Source organism: Corythoichthys intestinalis, chromosome 6, assembly GCF_030265065.1.
Source record: "Corythoichthys intestinalis isolate RoL2023-P3 chromosome 6, ASM3026506v1, whole genome shotgun sequence".
NCBI classification, from domain to species: domain Eukaryota; kingdom Metazoa; phylum Chordata; class Actinopteri; order Syngnathiformes; family Syngnathidae; genus Corythoichthys; species Corythoichthys intestinalis.
Genome location: NC_080400.1, coordinates 1,792,434 through 1,805,374, shown reverse-complemented (window position 1 = coordinate 1,805,374; position 12,941 = coordinate 1,792,434). Strand labels below are relative to the sequence as shown.

The following is a 12,941-nucleotide window of genomic DNA, read 5'->3' as shown; positions in this document are numbered from 1 at the left end:
CTGTTGATTTAGGGGCATTTCAGGGTCACTTCCTGTTGATATAACATCACTTCCTGTTGATTTAGGGGCATTTCGGGGTCACTTCTTATTGCTATCAAGTCACTTCCTGTTGATTTGGGGCATTTCGGGGTCACTTCCTGTTGATATAACATCACTTCCTGTTGATTTAGTGGCATTTCAGGGTCACTTGTTATTGCTATCAAGTCACTTCCTGTTGATTTGGGCCATTTCAGGGTCACTTGTTATTGCTATCAAGTCACTTCCTGTTGATTTGGGGCATTTCAGGGTCACTTCCTATTGATATGAAGTCAATTCCTATTTATTTAGGGGCCTTTCAGGGTCACTTTCAGCCTCACTTCCTGTTGATATCAAGTCACTTCCTGTTGATTTGGGAGCATTTGAGTGTCACTTCCTATTGATATCAAGTCACTTCCTGTTTATTTGGGGCATTTCGGGGTCACTTCCTGTTGATATAACATCACTTCCTGTTGATTTAGGGGCATTTCAGGGTCACTTCTTATTGCTATCAAGTCACTTCCTGTTGATTTGGGGCATTTCAGGGTCACTTCCTATTGATATGAAGTCAATTCCTATTTATTTAGGGGCCTTTCAGGGTCACTTTCAGCCTCACTTCCTGTTGATATCAAGTCACTTCCTTTTGATTTGGGAGCATTTGAGTGTCACTTCCTATTGATATCAAGTCACTTCCTGTTTATTTGGGGCATTTCGGGGTCACTTCCTGTTGATATAACAACACTTGCTGTTGATTTAGGGGCATTTCAGGGTCACTTCTTATTGCTATCAAGTGACTTCCTGTTGATTTGGGGCATTTCAGGCTCACTTCCTGTTGATATGAAGTCAATTCCTATTTATTTAGGGGCATTTCAGGGTCACTTCTAGTTGATCTCAAGTCACTTCCTGTTGATTTGGGGGCATTTCAGCCTCACTTCCTGTTGATATCAAGTCACTTCCTGTTGATTTGGGAGCATTTGAGTGTCACTTCCTATTGATACCAAGTCACTTCCTGTTTATTTTGGGGCATTTCGGGGTCACTTCCTGTTGATATAACATCACTTCCTGTTGATTTAGGGGCATTTCAGGGTCACTTCTTATTGCTATCAAGTCACTTCCTGTTTATTTGGGAGCATTTCAGTGTCACTTCCTGTGGATATCTGGTCACTTCCTGTAGAGTTGCGAGAAATTCATGGTCGCTTCCTATTGATATCAAGTCACTTCCTGTTTATTTGGGGCATTTCGGTGTCACTTCCTGGATATATAAGGGCATTTCAGGGTCACTTCTTATTGCTATCAAGTCACTTCCTGTTGATTTGGGGCATTTCAGGGTCACTTCCTGTTGATATGAAGTCAATTCCTATTTTTTTAGGGGCATTTCAGGGTCACTTCTAGTTGATATTAAGTCACTTCCTGTTGATTTGGGGGCATTTCAGTATCACCTCCTGTTGATTTGGGGCATTTCAGCCTCACTTCCTGTTGATATCAAGTCACTTCCTGTTGATTTTGGAGCATTTCAGTGTCACTTCCTGTTGATATCAAGTCACTTCCCGTTGATTTGGGGGCATTTCAGCATCACTTCCTGTTGATTTGGGGCATTTCAGCTTCACTTCCTGTTGATATCAAGTCACTTGCTGTTGATTTGGAGGGGTGTCAAGGTCACTTCCTGTTGATATCAAGTAACTTCCTGTTGATTTGGGGGCATTTCAGCGTCACTTCCTGTTGTTAACAAGTCACTTCCTGTTGATTTGGGAGCATTTCAGTGTCACTTCCTGTTGATTTGGGGCATTTCAGCCTCACTTCCTGTTGATATCAAGTCACTTCCTGTTGATTTGGGGGCATTTCAGTGTCACTTCTTGTTGATATCAAGTCACTTCCTGTTGATTTGGGGGCATTTCAGCGTCACTTCCTGTTGATATCAAGTCACTTCCTGTTGATATGGGAGCATGTCAGGGTCACTTCCTGTTTAAATCAGGTCACTTCTTGTTGATTTGGGGGCATTTAAGGGTACCTCCTATTGATATCAGGTCACTTGCTGTTGATTTGGAGGGGTTTCAAGGCACTTCCTGTTGATTTGGGGGCATAGCAGGGTATCTTCCTGTTCATATTGGGTCACTTTATGTTGATATCAGGTCACTTCCTGATTATTTGTCAGTTTCGGGATCACTTCCTGTTGATTTGGGGGCATTTTAGGGTCACTTCCTGTGGATATCAGGTCACTTCCTGTTGATTTGGGGGCATTTCAGGGTCACTTCCTGTGGATATCAGGTCACTTCCTCTTGATATCTGGTCACTTCCCGTTGATTTGGAGGCATTTCAGGGTCGCTTCCTGTTGATTGGTGGGCATTTCAGCGTCACTTGCTGTTATATCTAGTCACTTCCTGTTTTTTTGGGTATAATTCAGGGTAACTTCCTGTGGATATCAGGTCACTTTCTGCTGATATTAAGTCACTTCCTGTTTATTTGTGGGCATTTCAAAATCACCTCCTGTTCATATTGGGTCACTTCCTGTTGATATCAGGTCACTTCCCGTTGATTTGGAGGCATTTCTGGGTCACTTCCTCTTGATGTTTGGTCACTTCCTGTTGTTATCAGGTAAGTTTCTGTTGATTTTGAGTTTTTTTGCCCCCCAAAAATGAAGAAGTGTGAACAAACTGAAGAGAAGCACACGTGGCATGAATTTTTGGAATATGCCGATGTTGAAACGGCGCCCATAGGTGTAAATATTACACGCAATGCCAGCATCAATTAATAAAACCCAACTACATTGGGAAATAAGTAGCTGCTAACAAAAGCAATGAGGAAATCACCACGAGGCATGCTGGGAATTGCAGTCCCACATTTGCAGCTTGAGCCTTAACAACCGTGGAAGCACGAGGTCTTACCGTCATCCGCGTCAGGCACGATGGTGATCCTGGCGCTGGGGAAACGGGCGCCCAGGCGGCCCCCCATGGGGGCGCCGAGGGTGACGTTGAAGCTCTCCTCGGGCTCGTACAGGGAGTCGTCGATGACGACCACGCGGCAAGGCTTTTCCACTTCGCCCTTGTCGAAACGTAGCACGCTGCGGTGGTCGTCCGGCCGTGAGATGTAGTCCGAGTAGGACAGCACGGTGGTGGGCACCGTGCCCGTGGCTGACGCTGGGGACATTGAAAACATTTCATTTTGAATTCTCGGGAACCAAGCCAGTTCGAAAATATTTCGTTTTATTCCGCTTGAGTGTGTCGTTCATTCGCACCCATCCCTTCCACTTCAAACAGATTGGACGTCTATGGCCGTCCGTGGCAGCCAATGACGGGCAATGAGTTTATTTAGGGCATTTCAGGTCACTTCCTGTTGATTTTCGATTACTTCCCGTTGATTTAGGAGAATTTGTGGGTCATTTCCTGTTGATTCTGGGGCATTTTTGGGTCACTTCCTGTTGATTTTGGGGCATTTAAAGGGCAGTTCCTGTTGATTTTGGGTACTGAAGAGGAAGTGACTCAAGAATGTTCCGTTTGGCGTATTTACAGGTCACTTATTGTTCAATTTCCGGCATTTCAGGTCATTTCCTGTTGATTTTCAGACACTTCCTTTTCCTTTTGGGCATTTACAGGTCACTTCCTGTTGATTTGGGGGAATTTTCAGGTCACTTCCTGTTGATTTTGGGTCACTGAAAACAAAGTGACTCAATAATATTCCTTTTGAGGCGTTCAAATGTCACTTCCTGTTCATTTTGGGGCATTTCATGTCATTTCTCGTTGATTTTTGGACACCTCCTTTTCCTTTTTTGGGGCATTTACGCGACAATTCCTGTTAATTATTTGCCATTTTGGGTAATTTCCTGTTGATTTGAGGGAATTTTCATGTCACTTCCTGTTCATTTTGGGGCATTTCATGTCATTTCCCGTTGATTTTTGGACATTTCCTTTTCCTTTTTTGAGGCATTTACGGGTCAAATTCCTGTTGTTTTTCAATTACTTCCCGTTGATTTAGGAGAATTTGCGGGTCGTTTCCTGTTGATTTTGGGGCATTTACAGGTCACTTCCTGTTGATTTTGGGTTACTGAAGAGGAAGTGACTCAAGAATGTTCCGTTTGGCGTATTTACAGGTAACTTCCTGTTCAATTTCGGGCATTTCAGGTCATTTCCTGTTGGTTTTCAGACACTTTGTTTTCCTTTTGGGGATTTACGTGTCACTTCCTGTTGATTTGGGGGAATTTTGGGGTAACTTCCTGTTGATTTGGGGGAATTTTCAGGTCACTTCCTGTTGATTTTGGGTTACTGAAAAGGAAGTGACTCAATAATGTTCCTTTTGAGGCATTTAAATGTCACTTCCTGTTCATTTTGGGGCATTTCATGTCATTTCCTGTTGATTTTTGGACCCTTCCTTTTCCTTTTTTGGGGCATTTACGGGTCAATTCCTGTTGATTTTCAATTACTTCCTGTTGATTTTGGAGCATTTGCGGGTCGTTTCCTGTTGATTCTGGTTTTTTGGGGGTCACTTCCTGTTGATTTTGGGGCATTTACAGGTCACTTCCTGTTGATTTTGGGTTACTGAAGAGGAAGTGACTCAAGAATGCTCCGTTTGGCGTATTTACAGGTAACTTCCTGTTCAATTTCGGGCATTTCAGGTCATTTCCTGTTGGTTTTCAGGCACTATATTTTTCTTTTGGGGATTTACGTGTCACTTCCTGTTGATTTGGGGGAATTTTTGGGTAACTTCCTGTTGATTTTGGGATGTTTTACGTCATTTCATATTGAATTTGGGTCACTTCATGTGGATTTTGGGGTGCAGAAAAGGCAGTGACTCAAGAATGTTCCTTTTGGGGTATTTACAGGTCACTTCCTGTTGATTGTGTGGCATTTTTGGGTCATTTCCTTGTTGATTTTGGGTTACTGAAAAGGAAGGGACTTAAGAATGTTCCTTTTGGGGCATTTACGGGTCACGTCATTTCCTCTTGATTTTTGGACACTTCTTTTTCGTTTTTTGGGGCATTTGCGGGTCAATTCCTGTTGATCATTTGGCATTTTTGGGTAATTTCCTGTTGATTTGGGGAATTTTCGGGTCACTTCCTATTGATTTTGGGTCACAGAAAAGGAAGTGACTCCATAATGTTTCTTTTGAGGTATTTAAATGTCACTTCCTGTTCATTTTGGGGCATTTCATGTCATTTCCCGTTGATTTTTGGACACTTCCTTTTCCTTTTTTGGGGCATTTACGGGTCAATTCCTGTTGATTTTCGATTACTTCCCGTTGATTTAGGAGCATTTGCGGGTCGTTTCCTGTTGATTCTGGGTTTTTTTGGGTCACTTTCTGTTGATTTGGGGCATTTCACATCATCTCCTGTTGATGTTCTGTCACTTTCTTTTCCTTTTAGAGCATTTCACATCATTTCCTGTTGATTTTCGGTCACTTCCTTTTCCTTTTTAGGGCATTTCATGTCATTTCCTGTTGATTTTTGGGTTACTGAAAAGGATGTGACTCAAAATTTTCCTAATGGGGCATTTACGTGTCACTTCCTGTTGATTTTGGGGCATTTAAGGCTCACTTCCTGTTGATTTTGGGCATTTCCTTTTCCTTTTAGGGCATTTTACGTCATTTCCTGTTGATTTTTGGGTTACTGAAAAGGATGTGACTCAATAATTTTCCTTTTGGGGTGTTCACACATTACTTCCAACTGATTTTGGGGCATTTAGGGGTCACTTCCTGTTGATTTTGGGGCAATTTACATCATTTCCTGTTGATTTTGGGTCACTACCATTTCCTTTTAGGGCATTCCACGTCATTTCCTGTTGATTTTTGGTTTACTGAAAAGGATGTGACTCAATATTTTTCCTTTTGGGGTAGTCACGCATCACTTCCTGTTGATTTTGGGGCATTTCACATCATCTCCTGTTGATTTTCTGTCACTTCCTTTTCCTTTTAGGGCATTTTACGTCATTTCCTGTTGATTTTTTATGTTACTGAAAAGGATGTAACTCAATAATTTTCCTTTTGGGGTATTCACGCATTACTTCCTGCTGATTTTGGGGCATTTAAGGGTCACTTCCTGTTGATTTTGGGGCAATTTACATCATTTCCTGTTGATGTTGGGTCACTACCTGTTCTTTTCAGGGCATTTCACGTCATTTCCTGTTGATTTTTGGGTTACTGAAAAGGATGTGACTCAAAATTTTCCTTATGGGTAATTTCCTGTTGATTTTGGGGCATTTAAGGCTCACTTCCTGTTGATTTTGGGCATTTCACATCATCTCCTGTGATTTTCTGTCACTTCCTTTTCCTATTAGGGCATTTTATGTCATTTCCTGTTGATTTTTATGTTAAGGATGTGACTCAATAATTTTCCTTTTGGGGTAGTCACACATTACTTCCTGCTGATTTTGGGGCATTTAAGGGTCACTCCCTGTTGATTTTGGGGCAATTCACATCATTTCCTGTTGATTTTGGGGCATTTCACATCATTTCCTGTTGATGTTCGGTCACTTTCTTTTCCTGTTAGGGCATTTCACTTTATTTCCTGTTGATTTTTGGGTCACTGAAAAGGAAGTGACTCAAAACTCTTCCTGTTGGGGCATTTACACATCACTTCTTGTTGATTTTGGGGTATTTAAGTGTAATTTCCTGTTGATTTTGGGGCATTTCACATAATTTCCTGTTGATTTTCGGTCACTTCCTTTTCCTTTTTAGGGCATTTCATGTCATTTCCTGTTGATTTTTGGGTTACTGAAAAGGATGTGACTCAAAATTTTCCTTTTGGGGCTTTTACGCGCCACTTCCTGTTTATTTTGGTGCATTTAAGGGTCACTCCCTGTTGATTTTGGGCATTTCACATCATTTCCTGTTGATGTTCTGTCACTTTCTTTTCCTGTTAGGGAATTTCACGTCATTTCCTGTAGATTTTTGGGTTACTGAAAAGAAAGTGACTCAATAAGTTTCCTTTTGGGGTATTCACGCATCACTTCCTGTTGATTATGGGGCATTTCACATAATTTCCTGTTGATTTTTGGTCACTTCCTTTTCCTTTTTAGGGCATTTCATGTCATTTCCTGTTGATTTTTTGGGTTACTGAAAAGGATGTGACTCAAAATTTTCCTTTTGGGGCTTTTACGCGCCACTTACTGTTTATTTTGGGGCATTTAAGGGTCACTCCCCGTTGATTTTGGGCATTTCACATCATCTCCTGTTGATTTTCTGTCACTTCTTTTTCCTTTTAGGGCATTTTACATCATTTCCTGTTGATTTTTTTAGGTTACTGAAAGGGATGTGAATCAAGAATCTTCCTTTTGGGGCATTTACGCATCACTTTTTGTTGATTTTGGGGCATTTACAGGTCCTCTCATATTGATTTTGGGTTACTGAACAGGGAGTGACTCAAAAATGTTCCCAAATGAATAGGAAGAGACTCGAAATCGACAAGAAATAACATGTAAATGTTCTAACATGAGCAGAAAGTGACCTGTAAATGCTGACAAAAGACAGGCTGTGAATGCTCTAGTTTCAGTGCCATTCAAAAACAATTGGATGTCTAGCGCCGTCAATGGCAGCCAGCGAGCTAACGTCGACACTGTTCTAATGAAAGATTTCGGGAGCAACCCGTTGGTTCCTTTTCTAAACCGTGACACCTTTTTAAACCCTTTTTTAAACCCACTTTGTTGTGTTTCTGGCAATTTGGGATAAATAAAGTCAAAGTGACCCTGAAATGGTGGTTGCATTGTTTGATTTTCACATCTAAAAATACATTTGAACCTTCATGTGATGTTGCAGGTCGCACTGACCCATTTTTAAGTGAAAAATGCGCTTAATACACGTGATAAAATTGGGTCATTTCACATCATAAACTGGTTAATAATATATCTTTAAAAAAACTTTGTTCATGAGAAATGAGCAGATCAGTGGGGTTAAACAACCTTGTTGTTGTGTTCTCGTTACATTTTATGTTCTAGTCTGATGTCTGACGCCTTTGTTTTCTTTTTTAAGGGTCCCCATGTGTCCCATTAAATTGTCGCCGAGCCGAGATCCTTGTTTTTATGCCCTAAAACTTTGGGAGCGCGTCATTACTCTTAAAAGTTGGGAGTGCCAGTGTCTATTTTAGATGACATTAAGTCTATTTCAAAACAATCAGGGCAAATGATGAGCTTGGCGGTGAAGTGGGTTTTGATTGCTAGATGCCTTTAAATCATAGTTTGTATCCTTAAAATCCCTTTGAGTGGGTTTTTTTCGGCGTCAGTTGCAAGAAAAATGACACTCGGCGTCAATGTTTTAGATGTTTTCTACTTTAAACGGGTTCAATATTCAAGACATCAGCATGACTACTTTACTCTTTGTCGACATATTAGAGATTCCAATTTATTTTTCAGCAGGGCCGAGAAGCAAAAGTGGTATTTGCCATGTGGCAAAATGGATTTTGCCATGTGGCTTTTTTTTTTTTGGGGGGCGGCATTTTTGGGGGGTATTAGGCAATTTTGAAGGCACGTCCATGCCATTGATGGCTATGCATGTCCAAATTTTCCAAAAATGGCAGGAGAACATGTGTGGCTCTGATTTTTGACCATACACTTAGCATTACAGCACACTGACATTCAAATGGCAACCAAGTCAGGCTATGCCATTAACGACTATGCACGTCCAAATTTTCCAAAATCCCAAATCCATTTTGCCACATAAGAAAAAAAATCCACATGGCATTTAAAAAAAAAAAAAAAATCCACATGCCCCAATCAATTTTACCATATGGCACAAAAAATGCCGCATGGCAAAAAATGGCGTATGTTAAAATCTATTTTGCCACATAGCAAAAAAAAAAAAAAAAAAAAAAAAGCCACAAGGCAAAAAAACGGCACATGTCAAAATCTATTTTGCCACATGGCAAAAAAAAATTCCATATGGCAAAAATAACGCCACATGTCAAAATTCATTTTACCACATGGCAAAAAATGCCACAAGGAAAAAAATACCACATGGGAAAATCCATTTTGCCACATGGCAAAAAATGCCACATGGCAAAAAAAATGCCACATGGAAAAATCTATTTTGCCACATGGCAAAAATGCCACAAGGCAAAAAATGCCACATGGCAAAAGTAATGCCACATATCAAAATCCATTTTGCCACATGGCAAAAAAATGCCAAGTGGCAAAATCAATTTTGTCACACGGCCAGAAAATGCCACGTGGCAAAAAAATACCACATGGCATAATCCATTTTGCCACATGACAAAAAATGCCACATTGCAAAAAAAAAAAAAAAAGCCACATGGCAAATAAAAAAAAGTCACATGGCAAAATCCATTTTGCCACATGGCAAAAAAATGCCACGTGGCAAAATCAAATTTGCCACATGGCAAAATCAATTTTTCCAAATGGCAAAAAAATGCCACATGGCAAAATCCATTTTGCCACATGGCAAATAAAAAAATGCCACATGGCAAAATCCATTTTGTCACATGGCAAAAAAATGCCACATGGCAAAATCCATTTTGCCACATGGCAAAAAAAGATTAGTAAAACATTAAAAATACTGGTAAAAAAAATGCCACATGGCAAAATCCATTTTTCCGCAAGGCAAAAAAATTCCACATGGCAAAATCCATTTTGCCGCATGGCAAAAATAAAAGCCACATGGCAAAATCCATTTTGCCACATAAAAAAAAGATTTGTAAAACGGAAAAATACTGGTATGAAAATGAAAAAAACTGCTTTAAGCATGCATTTTTTTTTTCATTTTCCTAAGTCTTTGTCCTTTTCGCCATTTAAATGAAAGTTGCGAAATAATCTGACCTTGCTGCGTGAAGCAGACCACCATGAGCTCCTGTCCGACATCGCCGCTGCGCCTCACCGGGACCGTCAGCTCGCCGACGTCCTCCTCCACGCTGTACGCGGCCGCCGGGATGAAGACGGTCGACTCTGGGGGGGCGAAAAATGAAACGTTAGGAAAGCCGGGCTAGATTCGGTGTGAGCGCGATGAAGTCAACGAGAAGTGAAATGAACTATTAGACCGGCTGAAGATCATTTAAATGCAAAATGTGGAGTTCACACGACAACGGATGTTCTGGTGAAGGAACATGTAGTCCCACATGCACTCCCTGCATGATAAGGGGGAAAAATTATATATTTTATTGTAGTTATAAACTTAAATACAGGGCTGCTTAAGTACCATTACTATCATTTGGGCATTAGCTTAATGGCTGCGATAGGCATCCAATCTAAATTGTCAGTCATTTACACATGAAAAGTCAGTAGGAAGTGACCTGGGAATACCACTAAATCAACAGGAAGTGACCTAAAATTCTCCTCAAATAAACAGGATTTGACCCGGACATTCCTATAAATCAACAGGAAGATACCACAGATCATTGGAATTGATGTGTTACCAATGAATGCCCCAAAATCAACAGGAAGACAACACCAATCATTTTATTTGATGTGTTACCAATGAATGCGCCAAATTCAACAGGAAGAAAACACAAAATCAACAGGAAGAGAACACAAATCCTTTAAATTGATGTGTGACCAACAAATGACCCAAATTCAACAGGAAGAGAACAGAAAATCAGCTTGAAGAGAACACAAATCATTTAAATTGATGTGTGACCAACAAATGACCCAAAATAAACAGGAAGTAACCCAAAATCAATAGGAAATGACACAAAATCAACAGGGAGTGACCAATGAATGCCCCAAAATGAACAGGAAGTAACCCCCAAACCAATAAGAAGTAACCCAAAAGAATTTCAGGGTCACTTCCTGTTGATTTTGAGGCATTCCAAGGACACTTCCTGTTGACTTTTGGGGCATTTCGAGTTCACTTACTATTTATACTGGGTCACTAACTGTTGATTTCGAAGCATTTCCAGGTCACATGTTGATTTTGAGGCATTGTAGGGTCACTTCCTGTAGATATTGGATCACTTCCTGTTGATTTTGGGGCATTACCAGGTCACATGTTGATTTTGAGGCATTCCAAGGTCCTGTTGACTTTTGGGGCATTTTGAGTTCACTTACTGTTTATACTGGGTCACTTCCTGTTGATTTTGAGGAATGGCAGGGTGACCTCCTGTTGATTTTGGGGCATTTTAGGGTCACTTCCTGTTGATTTTAAGAAACTTTTGACGTCCTCTAGATATTGGGTCACTTCATGTTGATTTTGGAGGCTTTCAAGGTCACTTTCTGTTCATATTGGATCACTTCCTGTTGATTTTGAGGCATTCCACGGTCACTTCCTGTTGATTTTTAGGGCATTTCGAGTTCACTTACTGTTTATACTGGGTCACTTCCTGTTGATCTTGAGGAATTCCAGGGTCACTTCCTGTTGATTTTGGGGCATTTTAGGGTCACTTCCTGTTGCTTTTGACACATTTCCAGGTCACATGTTGATTTTGAGGCATTCCAAGGTCACTTCCTGTTGATTTTAAGAAACGTTTGACTTCCTGTAGATATTGGGTCACTTCATGTTGATTTGGGAGGCTTTCAAGGTCACTTTCTGTTCATATTGGGTCACTTCCTATAGATATTGGATCACTTCCTGTTGATTTTGGCGCATTTCCAGGTCACATGTTGATTTTCAGGCATTCCAAGGTCACTTCCTGTGGATTTTTGGGGCATTTTAGGGTCACTTCCTGTTGATCTTGAGACATTGTAGGGTCACTTCCTGTAGATTTTGGCACATTTGGTCACATGTTGCATTCCATGCAAAAGCTACCATCAATTATTTTTCCAGTACTTCTTCACACCAATGAAAATGCATGCTTTCTCCCTCCTGTAGCTCTTTTTCCTCATTATTTTACACATGAACAGGACCTTGACTACGCGCAACACCTCCAGGCGCCTAAAACAAACATGTTTTTTTTCTATTCTTCCAGCTGCCAAAACCCATGAAAAAAACACAAGATGACGGCGAACCCAGCGTTGACGTGTTGCATGCCGATGGTCCACCAGAGGCCTTATGTTTCACAGGACAAACTAGCAACTAAAGACGCTCATTTGCATAAATTGTCGACAGCGAAAGCCGGCAAAGTCCCCCGAGACTTTCTTATCCATATTCATACAGGCACCGCGAATATACGGCACAAATGTTTACAGAAGCTCTGTTCACTTGTTGTTGTTGCGCTTCTCTCCGTCTCTCTCCCATATTTATTTCATGACCGTTTCACATGCAAAGTCGGCGGCTGTTATCGGCGCTTCCTCAGAGCGTTGTTTATCGAGTCGCGGCCCGCATCTCCTCGGTATAAAAGCATATCGCTTTCTTGACCCTGATATAGCCTGAATTTACACTACTGAGTCAAGGTTCACCAATTGCCGGTTAGGGTTTGATGTTTCACGCAGATGTTTCACGTCTTAACACTAGAACTACTAAGGGTGGATCAGGACTTAAGTAACCAGAGAAGGATCTTCTGACCCTAATCAGCATATCTTTTGTGAGCACTATGGTCCTCATAAGCCATTCACACTCGCAAAACCACAGGGTTGGATTTCTCCAATTAGATTCTTGAGTGTTTGCATTGGCTGATGGAGGAAGTGTAAACTGGTGCTATTCTAGCTGGCCTGTGCTCTCTTCAGGTCAAGGAGGAGATCCTGCCCCAGAAGTTCTTGTATCTTGGGGTCTTGTTCTGGCTTCTTCGCGTTTCCTCCCTGCTCCTGCTATCTGCTATCTTTGTCAGTCTAGTCCACAGGTGTTAAACCGATTCCAGAAAGGGCCTAATGGGTGCTGGATTTTGTTCCAACCGATAACGCGCAGAGAGTTTAACCAATGAACTTCCTGCTGAAACAGGCAGTACCTGACAAAGTTTAACTGATTACACATGTAAAAGATCTAATTGATGAAAATGTGCCCTCTTCATTGGTTGGAAAGCAAACCTGCACCCACTATGCCCTTTCTGGATTCGGTTTGACACCTGTGGTCTAGTCTGTCTGCTTTTTTTGTATTTTTCCTCTGTGGATTAACTGTGCTGGTCT

General features: G+C 41.1%; 1 protein-coding gene across 1 annotated transcript in view; it reads right to left on the bottom strand.

Moving 5' to 3' along the window:
• LOC130917272 (FRAS1-related extracellular matrix protein 2-like) overlaps nt 1-12,941 on the bottom strand; it is a 231,029-nt gene that overhangs the window by 94,104 nt on the left and 123,984 nt on the right. Inside the window, exons 5-6 of the mRNA XM_057838514.1 lie at nt 9,768-9,893; nt 2,898-3,149 (exon numbers count right to left, since the gene is read on the bottom strand). Of these exons, the coding sequence (XP_057694497.1) occupies nt 2,898-3,149; nt 9,768-9,893 (378 nt within the window). The remainder of the gene's footprint in view (nt 1-2,897; nt 3,150-9,767; nt 9,894-12,941) is intronic.